The sequence below is a fragment of the Bos taurus genome, chromosome 13 (genome assembly GCF_002263795.3).
Source record: "Bos taurus isolate L1 Dominette 01449 registration number 42190680 breed Hereford chromosome 13, ARS-UCD2.0, whole genome shotgun sequence".
Taxonomy (NCBI): Eukaryota; Metazoa; Chordata; class Mammalia; order Artiodactyla; family Bovidae; genus Bos; species Bos taurus.
Window position 1 is genome coordinate 75,878,320 of NC_037340.1, and position 21,515 is coordinate 75,899,834.

Genomic DNA, 21,515 nt, shown 5'->3' on the forward strand with positions numbered 1-21,515 from the left:
GGTTGGACAGGCTGAATAGGAGGGGCAAGTTCTGCAGGGACACTGACCAGAGTCCCAGAAAACACAGATGGAGCAGGGCCTTGAATCTCGACTCAGGACTGGGGTCATCTTCTGGAGCCACCAGCAGCCCAAATCAGGCAAGCAAGACAATCGCACTTGTGTTTGGAAAAGGGCCCATTACAAGTGGGCTTAATACCTGGGGAAGGAAAGAAATCAGAGGGAAGGGGGCCATTTCAAAGAGCCCCATATCCCTGGGGGGAAAGACAGATAAGCCACCGATCATTTCAGAGAGAGAAGAAATTTGAGCTTAGGTAATTATTTCCAGGCGCGGAAGATGCTGGAAACAAAGCCATCCACTCTAGCTGAAAGGCTGCTTTTACTTCCTTCTCCAGGAGTTCTATCCACCTGGTAGACAAAGTCAAGTCATTCACTCATTCATTCAAGAGATATATTTATTGTGCTCCATCTGGAACAAGTGGTGGTAAAACGGGCACCAGGGAAAATAAGATGCACAAAAACAAGAGGCAGGACCCACCCCCACCTGGAGCCGGAGCACCCAGGGCAGGTAGGATGTTGGGAGAAAAAAGAGCGGGGAGGACCTTCCTTCGGAGGATCTGAAAAGATCAGTGTGGCTGGAGTAGAGAGAAAGGGGCACACAGAGGCAGGAGGCTGGAAAGGCAGGCAAGGCTCACACACAAGGATATCAGGATTTTGCTCTTCATCCTAATACCAAGAAGCGAGCCCTTAAGACTTCAAAGCAGGAGGTGGTAGCTGAAAGAGAGGTTCCTTTTAGAAAGATCAGGAGGGTAGGGCAGATGAGAGATGGGAGCCCAATTAAAAGACTACTGCGGGGACTTTTCTGATGGTCCAGTGGCCAAGACACCCCACTTCCAATGCATGAGGTGCAAGCTTGGGGGAACTAAGAGCCCACATGCTGCTGGGTGAAGCCAAAAAAAAAAAAGACTAGTACAGTTCACTGGTGATAACCTGAAGAAGAGTGGTATGTACAATGTATTATTGTAAGAAAGCAACAAAAAAAAGGCAAAAGGATAGAAGAATCAAGGCTCAGTCCCATATCCTGGCCTAGCCAACTGGCAGAGTCCTGGCTTATTCACCATGGGAGAGAAGCAGGTGTTTTCTTGGGGGAGCAGGAGGGAAGGTAGACAGTGAAATCAGTTTGGGACATGTTGAGTTCGAGACGCCCATGAGCAACAGGTCGGGCAGTCAGGTAGGCAGCTAGCCCTCTGCATCGTAACTCAAGAAACATCTAGGCTGGAAGTAAGATATTCATGAGTCATAAAGCCACAGATGTGGGCGAGATCACCCAGGGAAAGAACGTGCTGGGTAAGATGAGGAACCAAGCTTTCAGCGACGCCGTGGTCGGGAGAAGAGGAGGAGCCAGGGAAATCAGAGGAAAAGCACAAGAAGAGGCAGGTTCCAGGAGAAGAATGATCAGCAGTGTCCACTGCCTCTGCTAGGTCAGGGCACGAAGTGCTGACACCACCCCCTGGAGTCTACAGGAAGCCCGGCGGGAACTGCTAACATGCAGCGTCTCGGTGGATGCCACCACGGAGCTGGCAGAACAAAGCAGGAAGTAAGGAAACCAAGACCTAAGTACTGACATTCCTTTTACCAAATTTGGCTATGGAGAGGCCAGAAAAAGGAGAAACACTAATAGGAAGGATGCAGGGTCAAGAAAGGGAATGTGGGAAAGACCTGCGCGTGTTCAAAACTCTGTACATTACTCAAAAGGCTAAACACAGAGCTACCCTATGACCCCGTAACCACACTCCGAGGTCTGCATCCAAGAGAAATGAAAACATACACCCACATAAAAACTCACCCACTAACGTTCACGGCTCCGTTCTTCATGACAGCCAAAAAAAAGAAACAACTCAAGTCCATCGACAGATAAACGGATAAACAGAATGTGACAACGGAATACTGTGGTGGAACATTATAAAGTCATAAAAAGGAGTCAAGGAGTGGGGTGAGGGGACTCCCTGGTGGTCCAGTGGCTGAGACTCTACGCGCCCAGCACAAGGGGCCGGGGTACAATCCCTGGGCCAGGGAACTAGATCCCACATGCTGCACCTAAGAAGTGCACATGCCACAAAGCTGCTTGCCACGACTAAGACTCAGCACAGCCTTAATATAAGCAAATAATTTTTTTAAGTGGTATGTGCTACAGCATGAATAAGCATAAGAACATTAATCTACAAGTAAGAAGTCAGACATGAACGTTCACACCCTAAATGATTCCATCTATACGAAATGATCCAGGTAAGCAAATCCAGAGAGGAAGAAAGCAGGTTAGTGGTTACCAGGAGCTGGGATAAATGGGCAACGAATGGGGAGTTACTGCTAACGGGTCAGGGAGTGTTTACTAGGGTGATGAAAATGTTCCAAAATAAGACTGTGGTGATTCACTGAACGAAGCTTCCCTGGTAGCTCAGCGGTAAAAGAATCCACCTGCCAATGCAGGAAATAAGGGTCTGATCCCTGGGTCGGGAAGGTCCCCTGGAGAAGGAAATGGCAACACACTCCAGTATTCCTGCCTGGGAAATCCCATGGACAGAGGAGCCTGGCGGGCCACAGTCCATGGGGTTGCAAAGAGTTGGACACGACTGAACAACTAAACAACAAGATGATCACTGAACAATTCTGTGACTGGATTAAAAAACATGTTGCTGGGAATTCCCTGGTGATCCAGTGGTTAGGACACTGTGTTTTCAGCACCAAAGGCACTGGTTCGATCCCTGGTTGGAGAACTAAAATCCCACATGCTGAGCAAATCGGCCAAACATAATACTAATACTTTAAAAATAAAAACCATGGTTCTGTTCCCTTTGAAACGCTGGCTCTCTGGGTTCCAGGAAAGCTGAAGGCAGGACAGAATTGCGCGGGGGAGCACCCCCACTCACCCCAACTCTGAGATGTGGGCTTGCCAAGCTTGCTCCCCTCAAGTTAATCATCAAAGGGCCTCCACCAATGGAGCAAAGTGAAATAACTACTCTTTGAAACTTTCAAGCAAAAAGAAAAAAAGTGCCAGGATCTCTAAAAGGCCTCAGACCTAGAATGTTAACTCCAGAGGCACTGGGAGGAGGAAAAAGGAGAGATGGTTCTTTTGAAACTAAGGTTGAAAATGGATCATTGTAGATCACAGTCTTCTGGAACAACAGCAGTCACATAAACACGTTAACGTAGGTCAGGCTTCAAAACTGGGGCAAACGCAAGGTTTTCCACGAGTGAACCACGGAGATAAACTGCACAGAAGGTGCTGACAGGATTCCATGAGCAGACTGCACCGAGGCTCTGCAGGCCAAGAGAAGGCAGGTTTCTCATTCAGAAAGCCGTATCCAACATTCTCAAGAGTTGCAGGATATTTTAGACCTTGTTGGGAGAGGAACAATCTGGTAGTTATCTAACTCGCAAATCAGCTCCTTCCACTGCACAGTACAAGGACGGTACTTCTCGGGCTGGAGGAAATGTGAAAGAGCCAAAACTGAGTTAAAAATACTGATGCTCATTTTTGAAAAGAAATATTCTCAGCACTTCAGCCTCGCACTGTGATTTAATGGGTGTTTACGGTTGTATTTTCTTAAAGTTTCCTTGGGGAGAAAAAAAAAGAATGGTACAAGGTCTCTGTCTGAGAGCCATCCTCATAAACAGTCCCTTTGTGAAACAAGCTTAATTTACATACAACAGTGAGAACGAGGATCCTGTACTAATTAAGGTCGGGCTGGTTAGCAAATTGCTGTAATTGTATATTCTCCAGCTTCCTGTCTTGGAAAACAGACTCATACCGAGGCAAATCTCAGCAAGAATGATACTGTTCAAGATTTTAATATCTTGGGCTTCCGTTGCATCTGTGCATGGTTTCCAAGTGACTCGTTCCCTTGCGCGGGTGACATTACACAGACATTTTTAAAAAATGGTTTCAGCTTCGGCAGCCTGGCATCCACACACCACAATCATACTGCAAAATGCACACAGAGCAGGATCAAGACGCAGGCAGCCCAAACGGCAGCCTTTGTACGGGGCCGTGAGCGCCCAGCGTCCATCACTTTCCAGACTTTAAGTCCCTGTCCTTGGAGGAGCCACACTCCTACGTCGTGTGGCTAAAATCCCGTACTGAACTGTGCTGTGTCCAGTCTCCTGCAGAGAATGCAAACCCACAACTCTCCCACCACTTGTGACCCTGAGATGTGTCCTGCTGGGTTCGTGCATGGTCTTTCAGAAACTGGGCTACACAGATCACGATTCTAAACCAGGCATTTTTACAGGAGGCGGGCGCGGAGGGGAATAAAATCCCAGCTGGTGACACCAAGTGAGACATATTCCTGTTCCTGCTTTGTTCAGCAATCAGATGGAGGCACCCTACCCCTTTAGGACAGATGGTCTCCCACCCACCAAAGGCCCCCAAACCCTGGATACCAGCTACATTCAGTGGTCCACCTGCTGTCCCCTGAGGACATCTCACCCGGGATCCTGGGGACTCATGACCAAGTACAAAGGTTTAAAATCAAAGATAAAACCTAACCTCTCTTCTCTACTTGGCCACTTCATTAATCCCTCTGAGCTTCAGTTTCCTGAACTATAAAATGGGAATAACAACACACCTGTAACACAGCATTATTAAGAGAATAAAATGAAGTAATCTACATCTAATACTTGATACCTAGGAAGTACTCAGGAAAACAGCAGCTAGGCAAACACACTTGGCACCTCGACGGTAGTTCCGAGTTTTGCTCTAGCATCTTTCAGCAGATCATTACCCCTGGACACAAATGTCAACCTGACATCTTGAAAGTGCGAAAGCTTTGTCTCCTGAGAACTAAAACGCTCCAGTAAATGCCAGGGCTGGCGTTATGGCAATGACTGGCTTGGGAATTATTCAGTTAATAAGTGAGTATGTGTCAGGGGGAAGAGGGTGCACAAATTGAAATTCACTTAGAGAATCTAAAAGGTCGTACAAACTAGACACAGGAACAGAATGAAAGAATTCTGAGCCAATTCCTGTTAGGATTTCTACGTTTCTCCACGACAGTTCAGGGTCTCCTCTCCACCCACAAGGAGGGCATGATGCTGCCAGTTTCCCAAGATGCCTGGTGGTCCTCATCCTCCTTTGAGGAATTATCTCTTCCCCAGTGAGGGCAACCCTGGGGGGTCCAAGTGTCTAGTACCAGCCCTTCCTTGAGCAAAGGGCAAAAAAAAGACACTAGGCAAGGGACTCTCCCTGCGGACTCTGTCCTATTGATCTGCAGAGACTGTACATTTAGCTTCACTGCCCAGAGCAGCCCTGGGCCTCCAGCCACTCCGCTGAGTCCATGAGGCAACTGACCACCTTCCAGTCCATCCCTTCCCTGCTCCAAAGAACCCGACCTGGCTTCTGCTGCTCACAACAAAAGAACCCCAATCGGACGGTATCAGGTAAGGGCTGAAGCATGAATTTCCCAAACCGTAAGAAAAGCAGGCTAGAGGAACAAGTATGTGTTCACGGAGCCCACAGCCTCACAAGGTTGATTTCGAATCATCGGGACTAAGAGAGATAAGCCTTCACTCCCGCCTTTGCAAGGGGGTCACATTCGGACCAGGCTAACTTTAGCTCTCAGAGCCCCAGCAACCCAGTATCATAACTCCAGGCCTTTCTTTGCATATGCAGCATCCTCACCTAACCCCAGAGGTTCTATCAGAAAGGCTCCCTAGACAGAGAAGCAGCCAGTCAGTCACCTGGCCATCCGATGACCCTGGAGGGTGGGAGCTCGGCTCCACACAAGGAAAGCCGTCCAAGGCAGTCCCTGGGGAGAGTGGAAGGTCTCCCTAGAAACCAGGTACCCCTTCCCCTCCGGATTCCCCACCAGAACAGAGGCTCCAAAGGTCCTGAGAAAATCAGTCCAAATGTCTCAGAGGATAGGATGCCTGTCCTGAGCATACCCGCTGGGCTACCCTATACAATTCTCTTTTTTTCAACTGAAGTACAATTTTTTATTGATTTATGTTATATTAAATTCAAGTATATAGCATTTCAATTCAGTGTTTTTACAGATTATACCCCATTATGACAAAGTGACTGGAATTCCCTGTGCTGTGTGTACATCCTTATTGTCTATCTATTTCATAGACAGTGGTCTGTAGCTCTTAATCCCATACCCCTACGCTGCCCGTATATATATTTCACACCTAAGTGACAGCATGCAGTGCCTGTCTTTGACTTATCTTGCTAAGCCAAGTATTGACTAGGTCCATGTGTGTTGCTGCAAAAAGCAGAATTTCATTCTTTTTTATAGCCGAGTAGTATTCATGTGTACATATGCATCTTCTTTATCCCTTCTCTTGATGGACACTTGGGTTCCTTCTGTATCTCAGCTATTGTAAATAGTACCGCTATGACTATCAGGGTGCACGTGTCTTTTCAAATTACTTACATATATACACACACACACACACAACCAGGAGTGGACTGCTGTAACACGGTAGCTCTGTTTTTAGTTTCTTTGAGGAATCACCATACTGTTCTCCATAGGGGCTGCACCAATTTACCATCCCGCCAATAATGCAGCAAGGGTCTCCTTTTCCCCATATCATCGCCAATTCTCATTATTTGTACTCGTTGATGATGGCCATTCTGAAAGGTATGAGGTGATCTCTTATTGTTAAAAGTTTTGATTTGCATCTCTCTGACATTTGCGACGTTGAGCATCTTCCACGTGCCCAAAAGCCATCTGTGTGTTTCCTTTGGGAAAACGTCTATTCAGGTCTTCAGTCCATTTTTTGATTGGGTTGTTTGTTTTCTGATATTGGGCTTTATAAACTGTTTATATATTTTGGATTATACAATTCTTCATTAACGACCTCCATGCCCTCCTCCCGGAGAAGGCAATGGCACCCCACTCCAGTACTCTTGCCTGGAAAATCCCATGGATGGAGGAGCCTGGTAGGCTGCAGTCCATGGGGTCGCTGAGAGTCGGACACATCTGAGCGACTTCACTTTCACTTTTCACTTTCATGCACTGGAGAAGGAAATGGCAACCCACTCCAGTGTTCTTGCCTGGAGAATCCCAGGGACGGCGGAGCCTGGTGGCTGCCGTCTATGGGGTCACACAGAGTCGGACACGACTGAAGTGACTTAGCATAGCATAGCATAGCATAGCATAGCACGCCCTCCTCCTGGAGACTGGAAGCAGGGAAAGAAGCAGAACTTGCTGAGTAAGGCTTCCACCTGATAGGCTTATCAACACAAGTGTATCCCTCCTCAGCTGATTCTAATCATGGTTAACACTTCCATGCACTAGCCATGTTCCTGGCACTGATCTGGGTGCTCTGCACATGTGAGCAAATTTAATCTCCACCATAACCCTCTGTTCTTATCACCCACCATGCACAAGGGGAAACTGAGCCATGAAGAACGGCCCAGCTAGGCACAGGGCAGCCAGAATGCAAGCTCAGGGAGTCTGACACTAGAGCAGGTTTTCTTAAACCTCCGTGCCATCCTGCCTCTCAAATGGAAGGGAAAGGTTGACAGTGGTGGTGTAGGCCCTGGAGAGAGAAGGGGCCTGCAACATAGCCTAGGAGACCATCAACAAACAAACAAATAGAAGCATAATATCGTGGACAAGGGCTATGAAGACCTTCTGGAATGCCGTGAATGTTCAACCACCTTGATCTGGGCCGTGGTTCCACAAGTGCACACACGTGTTAAAGTGCATCAAGCTGAATGCTGAACGTAAGACTTTAAATGGGGAGTTCCCCCATAGGCCAGTGGCTAGGACTCCACGCTTCCAGTGAAGGGGGCCTGGGTTCAATCCCTGGTCAGAGAACTAGACGCCATACGCTGCAACTAAGAGTTCACGTGCCTGCAACTAAAGACCCTACATGCTGCAACTAAGATCTGGTACAGCCAGATGAACTTTTTTTTTTTTTTACGATTTTAAATGTACCAGAAAATGGTAAGGAATGGCAGATGGTAGGAGCCACTTCTCACTGTGAGAGTGGGAGATCAGGGATTACTTTACGGACAGAAAGCTAGAAGGATCCAGGTGGTAATGGATCAGACTCAGAGACACCTGCAGGAGCTCAATTTAACATAGATACAGATAGAAGTACTTATAGACGCGCCTGCATGTAGGTTCCCGTGCACATACGTGTTTCTTCACTCTGTCAGCTCAAAGGACCTAGAAGCAAAGACACCTCAGTAGCAATGAGCACATCCAGCACCCAGATCTTGGTTTCTAAAGCTATTCTCCAATAACAAACAGGGGGCCTCAGGGAAATGGCTAATTCTAGGCAGAAAATACATACAAGATGAGCCTATGTGGTGGTGGTGGTTTAGTCACTAAGTCGTGTGCGACTCTTTGAGACCCCATGGACTGTAGTCCACCAGGCTCCTCTGTCCATGGGATCTCCCAGTCAAGAATACTGGAGTGGGTGGCCAATTCCTTCACCAAGGGATCTTCCCAACCCAGGGATTGAACCTGTGGCTCCTGCGGCTCCTGTCCTGCAGGCAGCGTTCTACTGTACCCTGAGCCACCAGGGAAGACCCAAACGAGCCTAAAGCATCCTAAGAAATGCCCAGAGCACTTCTGCAGTGGAAGAAAGTAAAACAGTATTCAGTCAATCAACCGATCAACCAACAATGACGTCAAAGGGACACAGGAGCCAACTGAAAATGCTCCCAGTGGCCAAAGCTGGAACAATTTGAGCAACAAAATAAGTAAGTAGTACTGAACTATAACCCAAAGTATAAAACAGTTTAGTCCTGCTGATATAAATAAATGGCTGAACAAACATATGAGGAAAACAAGACAAATCTCCCACACAGAAGAATACAAAATACTTTATGTAGATATTCTGGCCTTCGGGAGATGGGACGTGGCTCCCCACTCTGTAAATGTGGGCTGGGCACTGTGACTTCCTTCCAAAAAGGAAAGGGAAAAACCTGACAACCATCCCCTTGGCCAAGTGACCAAGGTCAACATCACCAATGGTGAACTATATTCACAGTACATACCCTTGATATGATGTGATGAAAACGGCACTTTAAAGCCTTCCTCTCAGAAACCCTGTAATTCCAGGCTACTCCAGTCCAACCATGAGAAAATTATTATCCCCAAATGATGATCATCCTACAAAATACTGCCAAACTAGCAAAGCCATCAAAAACAAGAAGATTTAACAAACTGTCACAGCCAAGAGGATTCTAAAGCAGACACATCACTTAAATGTCATGTGGGAGCCTGGGTGGGGTCTTGGAACAGAAAAGGGATCTTAGTGGAAAAAACTAAGGAAATCTGAATGAAGCACAACAATTCATTAATTGTGACATATGGACCAGACCAATATATGGTGTTAATAAGAGAGGGGAAACGGTGTGTGTACCTGTGTGTGTGGGGGGCGGGGGCAGGAGGTACTATGGGAACACTCTGCTTATCCAGAAAGCTAAAAACTGCTCTAAAATGAGGCTTATTTTGAAAACCTATCAGAAAACAATGGAAGGGCTCCGTGGACTGGGTGGCCACCGAAGGCCTCCCTGAGGAGATGACGTCTGAGACGGCTGAGATGAGAAAACTAGGCAGCCGGACCCAGGGCGGCATGCTCCCAGCAAAGGGCCCCCAGGAGAAGACGGAGCGGGGGGGAGGAGCAGCGGGGAGCTCAAGTGAGGTCAGGCGCACAGAGCGTCCCAGGTAAACAAAAGAGAAGGAAGCTGAAGGGCTCAGGCTAGGCAGGACGGTCACAGTGACTGCAGACTGGAGCCTGAGGGTGCGGGAAGGGCAGTGGAGGGACTCAGCAAGAGCAGACAGATCCGATGGACGTGTTTTTCCAAGATCACCCTGGCTGCTGTTGGGAGAAGATGGGGAGGTGCAGATAAGAAAGAGGGACAGAGATGATCCCAGAGTGATCACACCTCGGGCAGCCCAGACATAGGGTGAAGGGCCAGGAACGTCCAGGGGGTCTGCAAGAAGATGAGAAGTGGGGTCTCCACACACAGACGGACGGGCCTGAGCAGGCTGATAGTCCCCAGTTTGGACCCTTTTGGAGAACGACTGGGTTCCGGGCCCTTCCAGGCCCTGAGTGTTCAGGAAAGAAGCACCTCCTTGGAATCAGAGCCTCGATGTGGTCCGATCCCATCCTACACTGACCACCTGGGAGCCATTAGCACTCAGAGCCTCAGTTTCCTCATCTGTAAAATGGGAACACGACCTCCCACATCCTCCCAGGTTAAGAAAAGGCTCCTGGACCCTCCAAGCACAGCCTGCATAAATGCCGCCAACATGCGTTATCTTCACAAGAGAAGCCCAAGGTGGAAGGACTCTTGGAATCTAACCCAACAGCCCATTTTACAGATAAGAAAACTGAGCAGCAGAGCCAGAAAAGTGTCCAAGTGATGCATAGATCAAGCACAAAGAGCCCACCTCCAGCTCCCATTCTCTCGAGTTTCTTCTCCACAGTCAATTCTGACCACCAAGGGGAGCTGGGACCTGCTTCCCATCGGCAGCTGTCTCCAGACACCTTTTGTTCAGATTCCCCTGCGGCTCTGCTGCTGGTCTAGCCTGAGCTGGGTGGGGGCTGTGGGGAAGGGCAGCAGGCCTCAGACTGGGCCTTGTCTCCCTCCCAACATCCTCTTCCCGCTCCCCAGGCACTGACCACCCACCCGGGCAGCCCAGCCTGCCCACCTCTTTGAACCAGGCCAGACCCTATCAGGCTGGCCAGACCCAACAACAGCCACCACCAGCTGACCCTCCTCATCACCCAGAACGACAGGCTGTCTTATAAAAACCCTCAAAAAGCTCTGTTGTCTCAAACCCCTTTATGGAACCACATTTTGTGAAGCTCGTGAGCTGGAAAGGAGTCTTTCTGGCCGAGTCTATACTCATCCTCTGTCTAGCCCTTCCCGCCGCCCCCAGCACAGGTACCCAGTGACTTGTCGAAGGCATAACAACACCATGGTACAACCACTTAGTTTGGAGAGGAGCATTTTCATCAACCTTCTAAAAGCACCCCTAAGGCAACGTGGATAACTGCTTCCTCGTAGGAAACCTAGTAAAATCTCATACAGACCAAACAAAAAGTTACCAATATCACAATTAGAAGATCTTTGAGGCACTCTAACACAGGATTCTGAACAGAAGCACACACCAGTGTTTACTCTGACTCGCAAAATTCTAACAATAGCCCCAGAATTCCAGGAGGTCCTAACATTTTCCTTTACTCACTAACCAAGACCACCGTTTTCCAGGAAGTGGATCATCTTCGTTCCACCTTCGCAATTCCAAAGAGACCTTTTATTAAAATCGGAAACCAAGAAGCGGCTGGAGATGCCCGTTGCTTCTAGAACATGCTTTATTTAAATTGATTCCCAAAAGTCACCCTGCAGAGAGCTAGCCAGCCATCCTCAGTCATGACACACACCACGTAAGACTGACTGTCAGGACAATTCCCAACAGGCCAGAACACCTAGCCAGACATGCAAGGGAAAGAAAATCAGGAGGAGATTTCTCTATAAATGCGGGTCATCCATCAAAGGCGCCAACCTCTCAAAATGGGAGGAGTGTCGCAACCTCGGCTCGTAAGCCACACTTGACTGCACTACAACAACAAGAAAACGGAATTCCAATTTCCTCCTCTGCTCTGGAATAGATAACACAAGGTTTTTACTTACCTTTGGAGCGGGTGGAAATATCCATGCCCTCTACCACCTCCTGTTCTGTTTTTATTTCCTCTTCAGCCAAGCTGAAACAGAGCAAATTATGTTCACGTTTTAGGTAGACTGAGAACTTGCCCCATGGGGGCATTTATTCAGAAGTTCTAACAACAAAGCCACCTTTTTAAGACAATCCCCCATCCTTAGATGAGGCAGGGGGAAAGAAACCCACATCTGATTTCAAACGAAGTGTTAAGATTCCTATAGGGGTTTTTTAAAATAATAGTTTGTTCTTGAAGTCAAATGACTATTCCAGCTGTCATGCTATTGGGGGATGCAAAAGGCTTTTTTTAAATGAGACACACAGTTACAATCTCCCGCCCTGGACCAGTGAAAACCCAGCCTCTGAGGAAGTAAGTTTCCTGTTAACACTGGGTTCAGGCTGGAGATGGTTTTCAGGGTACTTGGAGTTCTGATCTCTTTGAGTTCTGCAAGGCAAAGAGTATCTTTGCAGACCTCCCTGCTAAATCTTAAAATTCCCCAATGAGGCAGTGATGAGGCAGGGACATGAAAATACATACATTAAATCACAAAGTAGAAAAATATGCCTAGGCTAGAAGCAAAAGGCCTGGCTTCAAAACATTCAAACCACCAGCATTTAGCCCAGGAATTAAGATTGGGGTCTCCACACTCCCAGCCCCTGGGATGTTTCTTCTCTACAGCAGGCATGGCTTAGAGAAAGTATTCAGCACTCTTCTGAGCTGTGACTAATTATCCCCCCCCCCCCCACCAAAGTGGAATGAGGAAGGATTATTTAAAAGACAGGCTGAGAGTTGGGGGTTGGGACAAGAAGTAGGGAAAACCAGGCCCCTTCACCAGAATCTTCTCTCCCTCTCTTGGCCAGAACTCTCCCCAGCTGAACAAAGTGCAGGCTATTTCCATTTTTCCCATGGATACACATACACTTCTCAGGCCACGCCAGGAAGATCTGCTTTTAAAAGTGCCAACTATTTGAGGTGTTAGAACTTTCCAAACATTCAGCTGACAACAAAGTGATAAGAATTTGAGCAATTATTCTACATGCATTTCCATCGGACTGTGGTTCAACAAGAAGAAATGAGTGCATCTCCAATTGAGATGGCTGAAATTTTCTGGAAGCCTCAAGAGCCAGGACAGGAGGGAGGCTGGGTAAGGCAGGAAGAATCAGAATGTCCCGCCTGTGTTTTGTGGTCTGGGACAGTGATGAGACAAAGTCCCAAATGGCTTGGAACCTCAGGGTCAGGTGGAGATGCATTTAGGAGAGTTCAGTGTTTGGTGAGACTAGATAGAAAAAGGAAGAGATGAGAGCTCAGGACTTAGTTAGAAGAACTTGGAGGCCTCCAACTTCACTGGTCTCAGCAAAGAGAAGAAAGAGAAAGGTAGTTTGCTTTTAAGCCAGAATATTAACACATTTAGGCCTCTGATATTGAACCCTGTTGACAATTTCATTCACACTGCATCTGTAGGGAAAGCTTGGGACACAAACCACCAGAGAAACAACAGACATGTTGTCACAAGCGGTTTTCGTCAGAAGCCAGCGCCTCTGAAATTTAAACATGTCGCTAACATGCAATAATAGAACAGTGATTTGTGGCAGGTGATTTTAGCACGGGTACTTTTTCTTCCAACTTAAGAGGCAAACATTCTCAACTTCGAAACACACCCCCTGCATGTAACACACCCAGTCGAATGGATGCTGTTGATGGTTTCTTGCTTGGGGTGACTGGAAATAAATTTTAACAGAAAGCCCCAGGCGGTCCCTTCAGAGAGGGGGGAAAATGGTCAGCTTCAAAAGCACAAAGAGCAACCTTGATCTTTCTAGCAACTAGAATTCTGTTCCCCTCTCTAGCACGAAGTATGTGAAATACTAAACTTCTTGAAACTGATCCCATATTTTGAGTGATGGAAGAAACGCTAATCTGGTATCCAACCAAAATGTTCAGTGGTGAAAAGAAACAATTATGCATTTACAGAGCCTACCCCTCCTCCCCCAAACCCACTTGAAGGATTTCTGCAGTGATGAAAACATTCAAAGGTGTATTGATCACGGAGGAGGGCTGCATTCAAGAGAACAATTATTTGGCTTGTAACAGCCTAGAGGAGGCTGAATACTTCAGGGAGGAAAGCTGCTGAGAGGCTAAGAAAATGCAAACTAGCAAAGGGGTAGCTATTTGCTGCAGAGTTTAAGATAATCAATGCTGGAGCAGAAAAGGGGAAAAAAAGTTAAGCTGTTTTATCTTTCCAAGTATTACAAAGTGGGCACCATAATCACCTAACTCTAACAACAGCACCACCAGCTTTAGCCAAGGATTTGAAGGACAACAATTTCAGAAAACCATCTTTTTCACAGATCAGCAAGCCATCCTTTCAAAGGGAACTCATACATGCACGCGCGTGCACACACACACACACACACACACACACAATAACTTGTATTTGACTAAAGGAAACTGCAATGTCTATGCATTTAAAGGGCAAAAAAAAAAAAATTCATTTACAAAAGACCAGAATGCAAAATTAGTCATTTTGAATAGCCACATCTAAAGGGACTTCCTTTTTTCTACACCACTGATCTCATTTTTTTTTTTTTTTTGCTTTTTTGGTTTAGTGTTAAGTACTAGTATGTTGTTAGGTGGGGGGAAAATATGAATATTACATCAAAAGTGGTGGTGAGAAAAGATTTGTACCTGTCTGAATGCCCCCACAGATCTCGGTCAATTTAGGTTAAGAACTGTTCAGTCATTTGGAGGAAAACAAAAAAGCAGTCAAATAATAACTATTAAGAAAAAGAGGCTACGTCTGGAGAAAAGACGTTGAACTCTTGTCATTAACACATTAAAGTCTTACAACATACACAGCATTTTTCCTTCCATATCTGCTAGCTTCCAGCAACCCCGATTATTTAAATCCAAAACAATGGAACAAGCAGTCCTTGTTTCAAACTGACATTACTTTTTTTTTTTTTTTTAGGTCGGCTGGGGGCCCGCTAAGGGAAAGAGTAAAATTAGCTGAAAATCAAACAACAGCCTCTCACCCCAACAGGAAAATACCCCACCAACTAGTTGTATATACTGTATGCTCCCACCACCATCCCCTCTTACACTCACAGGTTCGCCTAAGTCACTTGCCCCTGGATTTCACACACTGATACATTTCAGGCAATTAAAGAAGAAATAACCAGCCCCTGCACAACCAAGACCATCCCATCCCGCCCAGAAAGAATAGAAGATTTCTCCCCCAATGCCTGAGCAAGAAAACCTCTGCTTACTTAACCTGCATGCACTGGAAAAGAGCAATTAAAAGTTGCAGATGAACTGCACCTCCAGGATGTTTTAAGCCTTCTGATTATTAATTCTGAAGACTCAAGGCTGGTCCGTAATTCCCAGGAATCCCATCCCCTCCACACTTCCAGTAGAGAGAGAGAAAAGAGAAAAAATAGCTAGTTTGGATAGAAAACTGCCTGGAAACACAATGCCCAGATATTTCTTTTCCCCAAGTGCCCTTACTATTTGACTTTTAACCAAGAATATCTAACCCCTCTTAGAATATATAACCAGCATGCACAAGACTCTGGGTCTACAGCTGAGGACCATCACACAGCAATTCAAGAATCATGCAATCAGTAGAAAGGACTTTTCCTTCAGCTTTTTACTTTCATTCAAAATACCAAACTGGTCCAGGCTGTAAGAAATATTTCATCCCCAAGATACAAACATCTTTCCTCTTCCAGATCACAAAAGAGGGAATATCAAAATCCAAACACCATGCTTCCCTAAATCTGCAATTAATTTCTTTAAAAATGGGGGGGGCGGGGGAGGGAGGGAATGGTTAGCAGCTTTATATAAGCACTCACCTAAAACAGGCAGAGTCATCGGGAGCTAAGCTATTTATGCAGGATTCTTAAAATGGCGTCTGGCAACACTGCCTCATTCCTGTATTGAAGCTAAAATGGTAGCAGTTTGTTCAATAGCTGTAGCTCTGGCTTAAGCAGCCCTGCTAGTTTCAAAGCCACCTTCCTAAATATCAGAACTAGGAAAAAGCTCAACCAAAGGACACCAACAACCAAACGTTTAGAGGCTTAAAAAAAAATCTGCAGTGACAGGGGGAGTTTGTGAAGTCACAGGTTCCTAAGGAAAACCCTTCTCTTTCAGATCCTGAGCCTTCAATGTGAGGCTCTACAGTGAGGCCCCCTTACCCTCGAATTAGGTGGGTGGAAGGTTAAGAATCAGGCAGCCCTGTGGCATAAAGTGCAGACAGACAGGTGTCTGCGCAGACAACAAAAATCTTAAAAGGGCACAGGCTGGGGAGGGGGAAGGAAGCCCATTCCCCCTTGCTGGTAGATTAGAAACCAGCCTTGCATCCCTACCAAAGAGGAGCTGGGGAAAATGAAAAGTGCGTCCAGGGCAGCAGGCATCTGAAGGGCTGTACCCCAGTCTGAGGCCAGAGGAATATAAAAAGGCCATTTAATAAGCCTGGAAACGGCCCCCAACACCCAGCCAGTCCTAAGACAGTTAACATCAAGGAAAAGACAATCCGAGTCTGCAGAGGAGAAACAACAGGAAAACCTCCCCCTTAGCCAAGGCGCAAAGAATACTCACAAATTAATTTTTGTCCACCCCCAACAGAGCCCTCAAAATTAACCATGGGTTTAGCAAAACCTGCTTTCACAGGCCGAGCTAAGAGCCTCATAGTGGATAATGTAATTTACGGTTACAGGTCTGAGCATGGCCTCAGAGTTTTCAAGGTGACTGTTTTGGAGCTTCAGGAGAGAAAGGAGGGCAGAGTGCCCAACGCTGTGCCAGGGCGAGGACGGGCGGCTGGCTCCTGGCCGGCCGGTAGGTAGGTAATCTTGATGAGGAGGGACAGGCTGGCAGCCCAGTTCGCTGCACTGCTGAAATGGCTCCTGCCTGCTTGTTTATCAGTAAGCAGAGTGGGGCGGAGGGGGAAGGGCGGCCATAGCCTTAGCAACCTGAAGCCAAGGGTGAATCCTTACTTGCTTCTGCCTTTGCAAGCAAGGCAAGGGCTGGCTTGCTACACTGACTCTCCCTTCCTCCTCCTCTGCGGTGGGGTGACCAGGGCACTTTTGCAGGTATCCTTCTTTTCAGGGTCAAAGCAGAGGTAAAGCCAGACCTAGGGCTTTCCAGCTGACAAATGTCTGTGGCCTCTGCCCAGGAGACAGAAGGGGAAAAGGAGTCAAGAGAAACAAAGAGATCACACACATGTGAGGTGGCTGGACTTTGCAAAAAAGAAAAACCTACCTTTGCTTTCAGGTTTTGCTGGGTTGCTGTCACCCCGCTTTCTGAAAGAGTGACTCATCGCCACCGGCCCCCCCCCCCGCCCCCATCTCTCCTGTTTAAAACCTGAAGCCATTTCCCCACTGTTCTCCCCGGGTAAGAAAAAGGGGAATGTTTTGTTTAAAATAAAAGGGGTAACAAGAAAGAAAGAAAAAAAAGCTATTGTTTTCATCTCTAATTTATAATCCAGGAGGCCCCATTGTTGCTTTTCTTCCTGACTCAAATCTTTGAGCTGTTAATTATAAAAGTAACTAGACTCAGCTTCAGCAGGCAAATCATGATCCTATGCAGCAATTAGAAAAACTGTAGAAAGTTTACTGAGTGATTATATATAATTAATTCTTAGTTACAGACAGAACATTGACCATTTTCTGGAGCTAATAAAAGCAGTTACTCCCCCTCCCCCACACGAATGCCACTTAATTTCCCAAAGCAGAAAGTGAATCCATCCTGGAGGGTCTTGAAGGGAAAAAAAAAAAGAGAGAAAGAGAGGAATCAAAAGCTCCAGTGTCTGTGTTTGTTCCTTGCAGCTGTGCATCCTCTTTGGGGATTGAGGCAGAAGGAAAAAGGAAAACAGCCCAACAGTTCTGTTCCTCCCTCTGCAATTTACAAATGTGGCAGAGAGAACCCATCTACCTTGATGTAAAAAAGAAAAGGTGGGGGGAGGGAGATGCCCTAGGCATGGAACCTAGGGGATGCTTCAGCTCAGCAGACCTCCTTTTCCTAAAAGGAACAAAGATGGTAGAAATTTCCAGAAGGCCTGATCTGGGTCCGGCCACTGCAACTGTCAATCTGTAACCTTTCCTCCAAGTCTATTGGCTCAAAAGCTGGTAAGAGGAAGCCCATTGGGCTGCACGGTGAGGCAGGTCTGCTGCCTCTTACCTAGTCCTGCTGCAATGCAGACATTTATTTACCCTCACCCCCTACCCCGAGTGAAAGCTGGAAAACAATACTACTTTGAGAGCAATTAACTTTTTACAGACTCATGTCTGCTGCTTGGCCACAGTACCAGAGGCAAGAGGCTGGCTTGGTCCAGGGCTGAGAACTTGCTGGGGCTGCACATCTGAAAACAGATCTTGGCTTTGCAAACCTGTGGGAGCCATTTTAATGCAAGCTTTTGGAGGACAAGTGCCCTGCCCTTAGGTCTCCTTCCAGCCCAACAAATACACTATTATGCAAACACTGACGGCAAGAAACCAGCAGTCTTGTGATTAGATACTGCGCCTATGAACCTCAATATGTAATTTTCATTTACAGCCAGGAGATAAGAACAAAGAAAAGAGCTAAAGTGTCTGAACTTTCTGGTGTGGGGTACAAGCACACAGTTCTAAGTACATTTCATCATTAATGGCCTGTCTCTTTACTCTGAGAAGCTGGCCTGTCTTACACAGACTTTTCTCACGCTTAGAATGAGGTACATTCCTCGTTATTAAATGACCTTTTCCCAATGGGTTATCAAAGGTGGGTTGCTGAACACCACTTTAAAAGAAAGACTACTGACTCCATAAAGTTGGCAAAATACAGCAACTGAATATACTTCCAGCTTTTACAGTCCTGGATTGGTCTCCAGGCTGGAAATGTATGAAGTGGAACGTCTAGGGAAATTCTGAAGCGAACGCTAAGCAAGAAGCTACTTTTTTGACTCTGAAGTTCTAGCTGCAGCCTTGAGAGATCAAGGGGAAATGTAAAAAGTAAGAAATAAATCAGAAGTAAAGGCAGGCGTGCATACAGATGTGTGGGGCAGGCTTGGAAAAAGGCCGGGTCTGGGATGTACTGAATCCTGAATCAGACCAAGTTTGGCGGTGGGTGGGATTTTTACAGACATGTTAAGTATCTTAAAACATAAGTACTGACACCACCCCCCCACACACACACACCACCACCCCAGCTCCTCCCCCCCACCCCACCCTGCTCTGTGACTCTAACACCAAGCAGTTTCCTTACATTTCACAAGCAGATTGCCTCCCCAGAGTTTTCTACTTAATATCCAAACAAACCCAATTCAAGGTCTCCAGTCAAGTCACAATGAACTGAACAATTTCTCCCTGTCTGAGGGTAAACAGGAAGTATAATCTTCAATCCTAGACCCAGGTTATCAGGAAAAACAGTGGATTCAAACAGTCACCTGAAATCAAGACTCTATTTAAAAGCCCTCCTTGGGTTCCTGCTCATTAAAAAAAAAGCCCCCAACGGCTGGAGCCAAGACCCCCCTGTTACAAACAGACCCCAAATGTTCGCCAAACTCTTTATACATGGTCACAGAAATGGATTGCTTTACTTACCCAACAAATGTTCAAGCAACCGTCTCATTTTTCCACAGTTAAGAAGAGAGAACAGGCTGGCAGATTTGGGACTTGATCAAAAAGGAAATTTTTTTAAACAGTTACACGGGATTATTAAAAACACACACACAACAACAACACCACAACCCAACCACTGAATATGGAATGCTGTCATGAGCCACAGATGTGATTTTATTTCCTCTGCACTGTATCACACAGGAGGACAGAGGGTGATACAATGTAAAATGAGGAAAGGAGAATGAAAAAGCAGGGGAAAGGATACATGAGTTCACTGAAAACCATGCACGAGGAGAAAACGAAGGGATTCAAAAGACTCCTCAGATTTATTGCAGGATGTTGTCCAACATCTTTCCCCCCACAACCTCCTACACTCCCCCCCCCACCCCCAATCCCCATCCCTACTCCAAAAACTTCCTCCAAAGCCTAGAAAACACTTTCAGAAACATTTGCTGGCTGTAGGCTGGCTTTGCAGAAGAACACTCTGTATCAACAGAAGTCAGGAAAAAAGGCTGAACAATGTAGTTTCAAGTGAAGAAACCCTGCAGGAAGAGAAAAGACCATAGGGAGACACCACCACCCACCTAGGCCCCAGGACCCAGGATCTGTCCTTAGCGCTGCTCTTCTGCTGAGGCCTTTGGTTCTGTTTCAAACACACGTCCTCTCTGGCCAGCACTGAGTCCGGCCTTCCCAGCACCTCTTTGGAGGTAAACTTGCCTGCTTTGCTGTCTGCCATGAGCTCTCCTTGGAGGGGAGCCTGCTTGCTTACCTTCCATTTTCTTTCCCCAGCAGGCATGTGACACAAGAGAAGACAATAGTACAGGGTTGGGGGGGGGAGGGGGGAACTGCTCAGAGAGAGAGAGAGAGAGAAAGAGAGAAGAGGGAGGAAGGAAAAAAAAAAAGCTTCTTTTTTGGCAATACCAGGATCTAGCTTCACACTCTTCTAGAAACACCATGTCCTGGTGGAAGAAAAGGTGTGCCAGGCCCTTGCCAGTTTGCAAAATCGAGCTCTGGCTAATGGCTACTTAGCCATGTGACCCAAGAAAGCAAAAAAAAAAAAAAAATTTTTTTTTTCTCTCTAAACAGTTCCAAGTTAACCTAAGTGCTGTGGGGGTGAGTGTGGCACGGCCAGCCACAAGAAATCACACGGCTCGCCCACAAATGCGGATGTCTCAGAGGGAGGGGGAGAAAAGATGGTTAAAAAGTCGAGCTTACCTCTGTGGATGCATTGTTAACACTGTGTAATGTCAATACTTATAAAACATGGAGGACAGGCTCCTAGTTCTCACAGAAAAAGGGTTTGGCACTTCGGCTTGATGATCTGGCCGCTTCATGAAAGCGCACCCCCGATTGGCTGCCCCGGCAAATCGGAGTGTAAGGCGGCCCCGGATTGGCTGAGACACTTCCTGAGCGATTATCTTTGTGAGGCTCTGGTGAGCAAGAGAGCCATCCTGTGCATAGAGAAAGACAGGCTAAGCTAGGCCTTTTGCAGCAAGAAAAACTGAGGAAAGGGGCCCCCAGACGCCCTTCTCCCACACCCTGACTAGATTTCCCAGCGCGGGCGAACCAGTGCAGCCAGCCTGACCTGCTCCAGCAGAGCCTGAGGCCCACAGGCCACGAGCAAGAGAGTTTTGGGGGGTGAGCTGGTAGGACTCAACCTCATCTGCCCCCTCAGAAACGGCTCTCTCTCGCTGAGAGGAAGGCTAACCCTTTTCTGGAACAATCCAGCAGAATGTTCTGCCCCCCACCCCACCCGCGGCGGGGAGGATGGGGACTGATGGCTGGAGGGAGGGGAGGCCCAGGAAGAGGCCCAGGGGCAAGAGAAGGAGGCTGGAGGCAGGCCTCTGAGCAAACCAGACAAGCCAGGAGAGCCCCCCGACCCCACCCCGAAATCGCCCCAGAGCAGCCCTGGGCTTCTCAGAGGCCAGAGGACTCAGGCTGCCAGGGGAGGAGGGGAACCAAGTGGTCAAAGTTTGCATCGTCATTGTCCGAATGCCTCCTCTGGACAAAGCAGACCAGGGAGGCCACTTGTCCCCCGGCCCAGAATCTAACCTCTCACCACCCCCACCGCCCCCGCCAGCCAGAACTCGAAAAACCAAAATGGTTTCCAGCCTCCCTGCCAGGATGCCAGGGCCCCCACCCCCACCCCCACCTCCGTCCTTACCCTAAGAAAAGCCAAAGGCGCTCCTAGCAGGCCACATGCCTACATCTACAAACTTCCCTTCCCCTCCCCGGCCCCCT

At 47.3% G+C, this 21,515-nt stretch overlaps 1 protein-coding gene and 1 long non-coding RNA gene across 34 annotated transcripts in view; one reads left to right on the forward strand and one right to left on the reverse strand.

The window, feature by feature from the left end:
- ZMYND8 (zinc finger MYND-type containing 8) overlaps positions 1-21,487 on the reverse strand; it is a 124,927-nt gene extending 103,440 nt beyond the window's left edge. For 11 of the 33 annotated variants that reach the window (XM_005214581.5, XM_025000391.2, XM_010811399.4 and 8 more), the window contains exons 1-2: positions 19,859-20,064; positions 11,660-11,730 (exon numbers count right to left, since the gene is read on the reverse strand). In XM_005214581.5, the coding sequence (XP_005214638.2) occupies positions 11,660-11,730; positions 19,859-20,010 (223 nt within the window). In that variant the 5' untranslated portion in view covers positions 20,011-20,064. Of the gene's footprint in view, positions 1-1,843; positions 9,822-11,659; positions 11,731-15,533; positions 16,272-16,673; positions 16,845-19,256; positions 19,328-19,858; positions 20,726-21,438 lie in introns of those variants that run through there. The other 22 variants (XM_025000397.2, XM_025000396.2, XM_005214585.5 and 19 more) reach the window with 12 other exon arrangements.
- On the forward strand, positions 2,195-15,005 carry LOC132346979 (uncharacterized). The gene is made up of 2 exons (XR_009497022.1): positions 2,195-2,283; positions 14,651-15,005. It is a non-coding gene; the product is annotated as an uncharacterized lncRNA (long non-coding RNA).
- Positions 21,488-21,515: the final 28 nt, after the last annotated feature.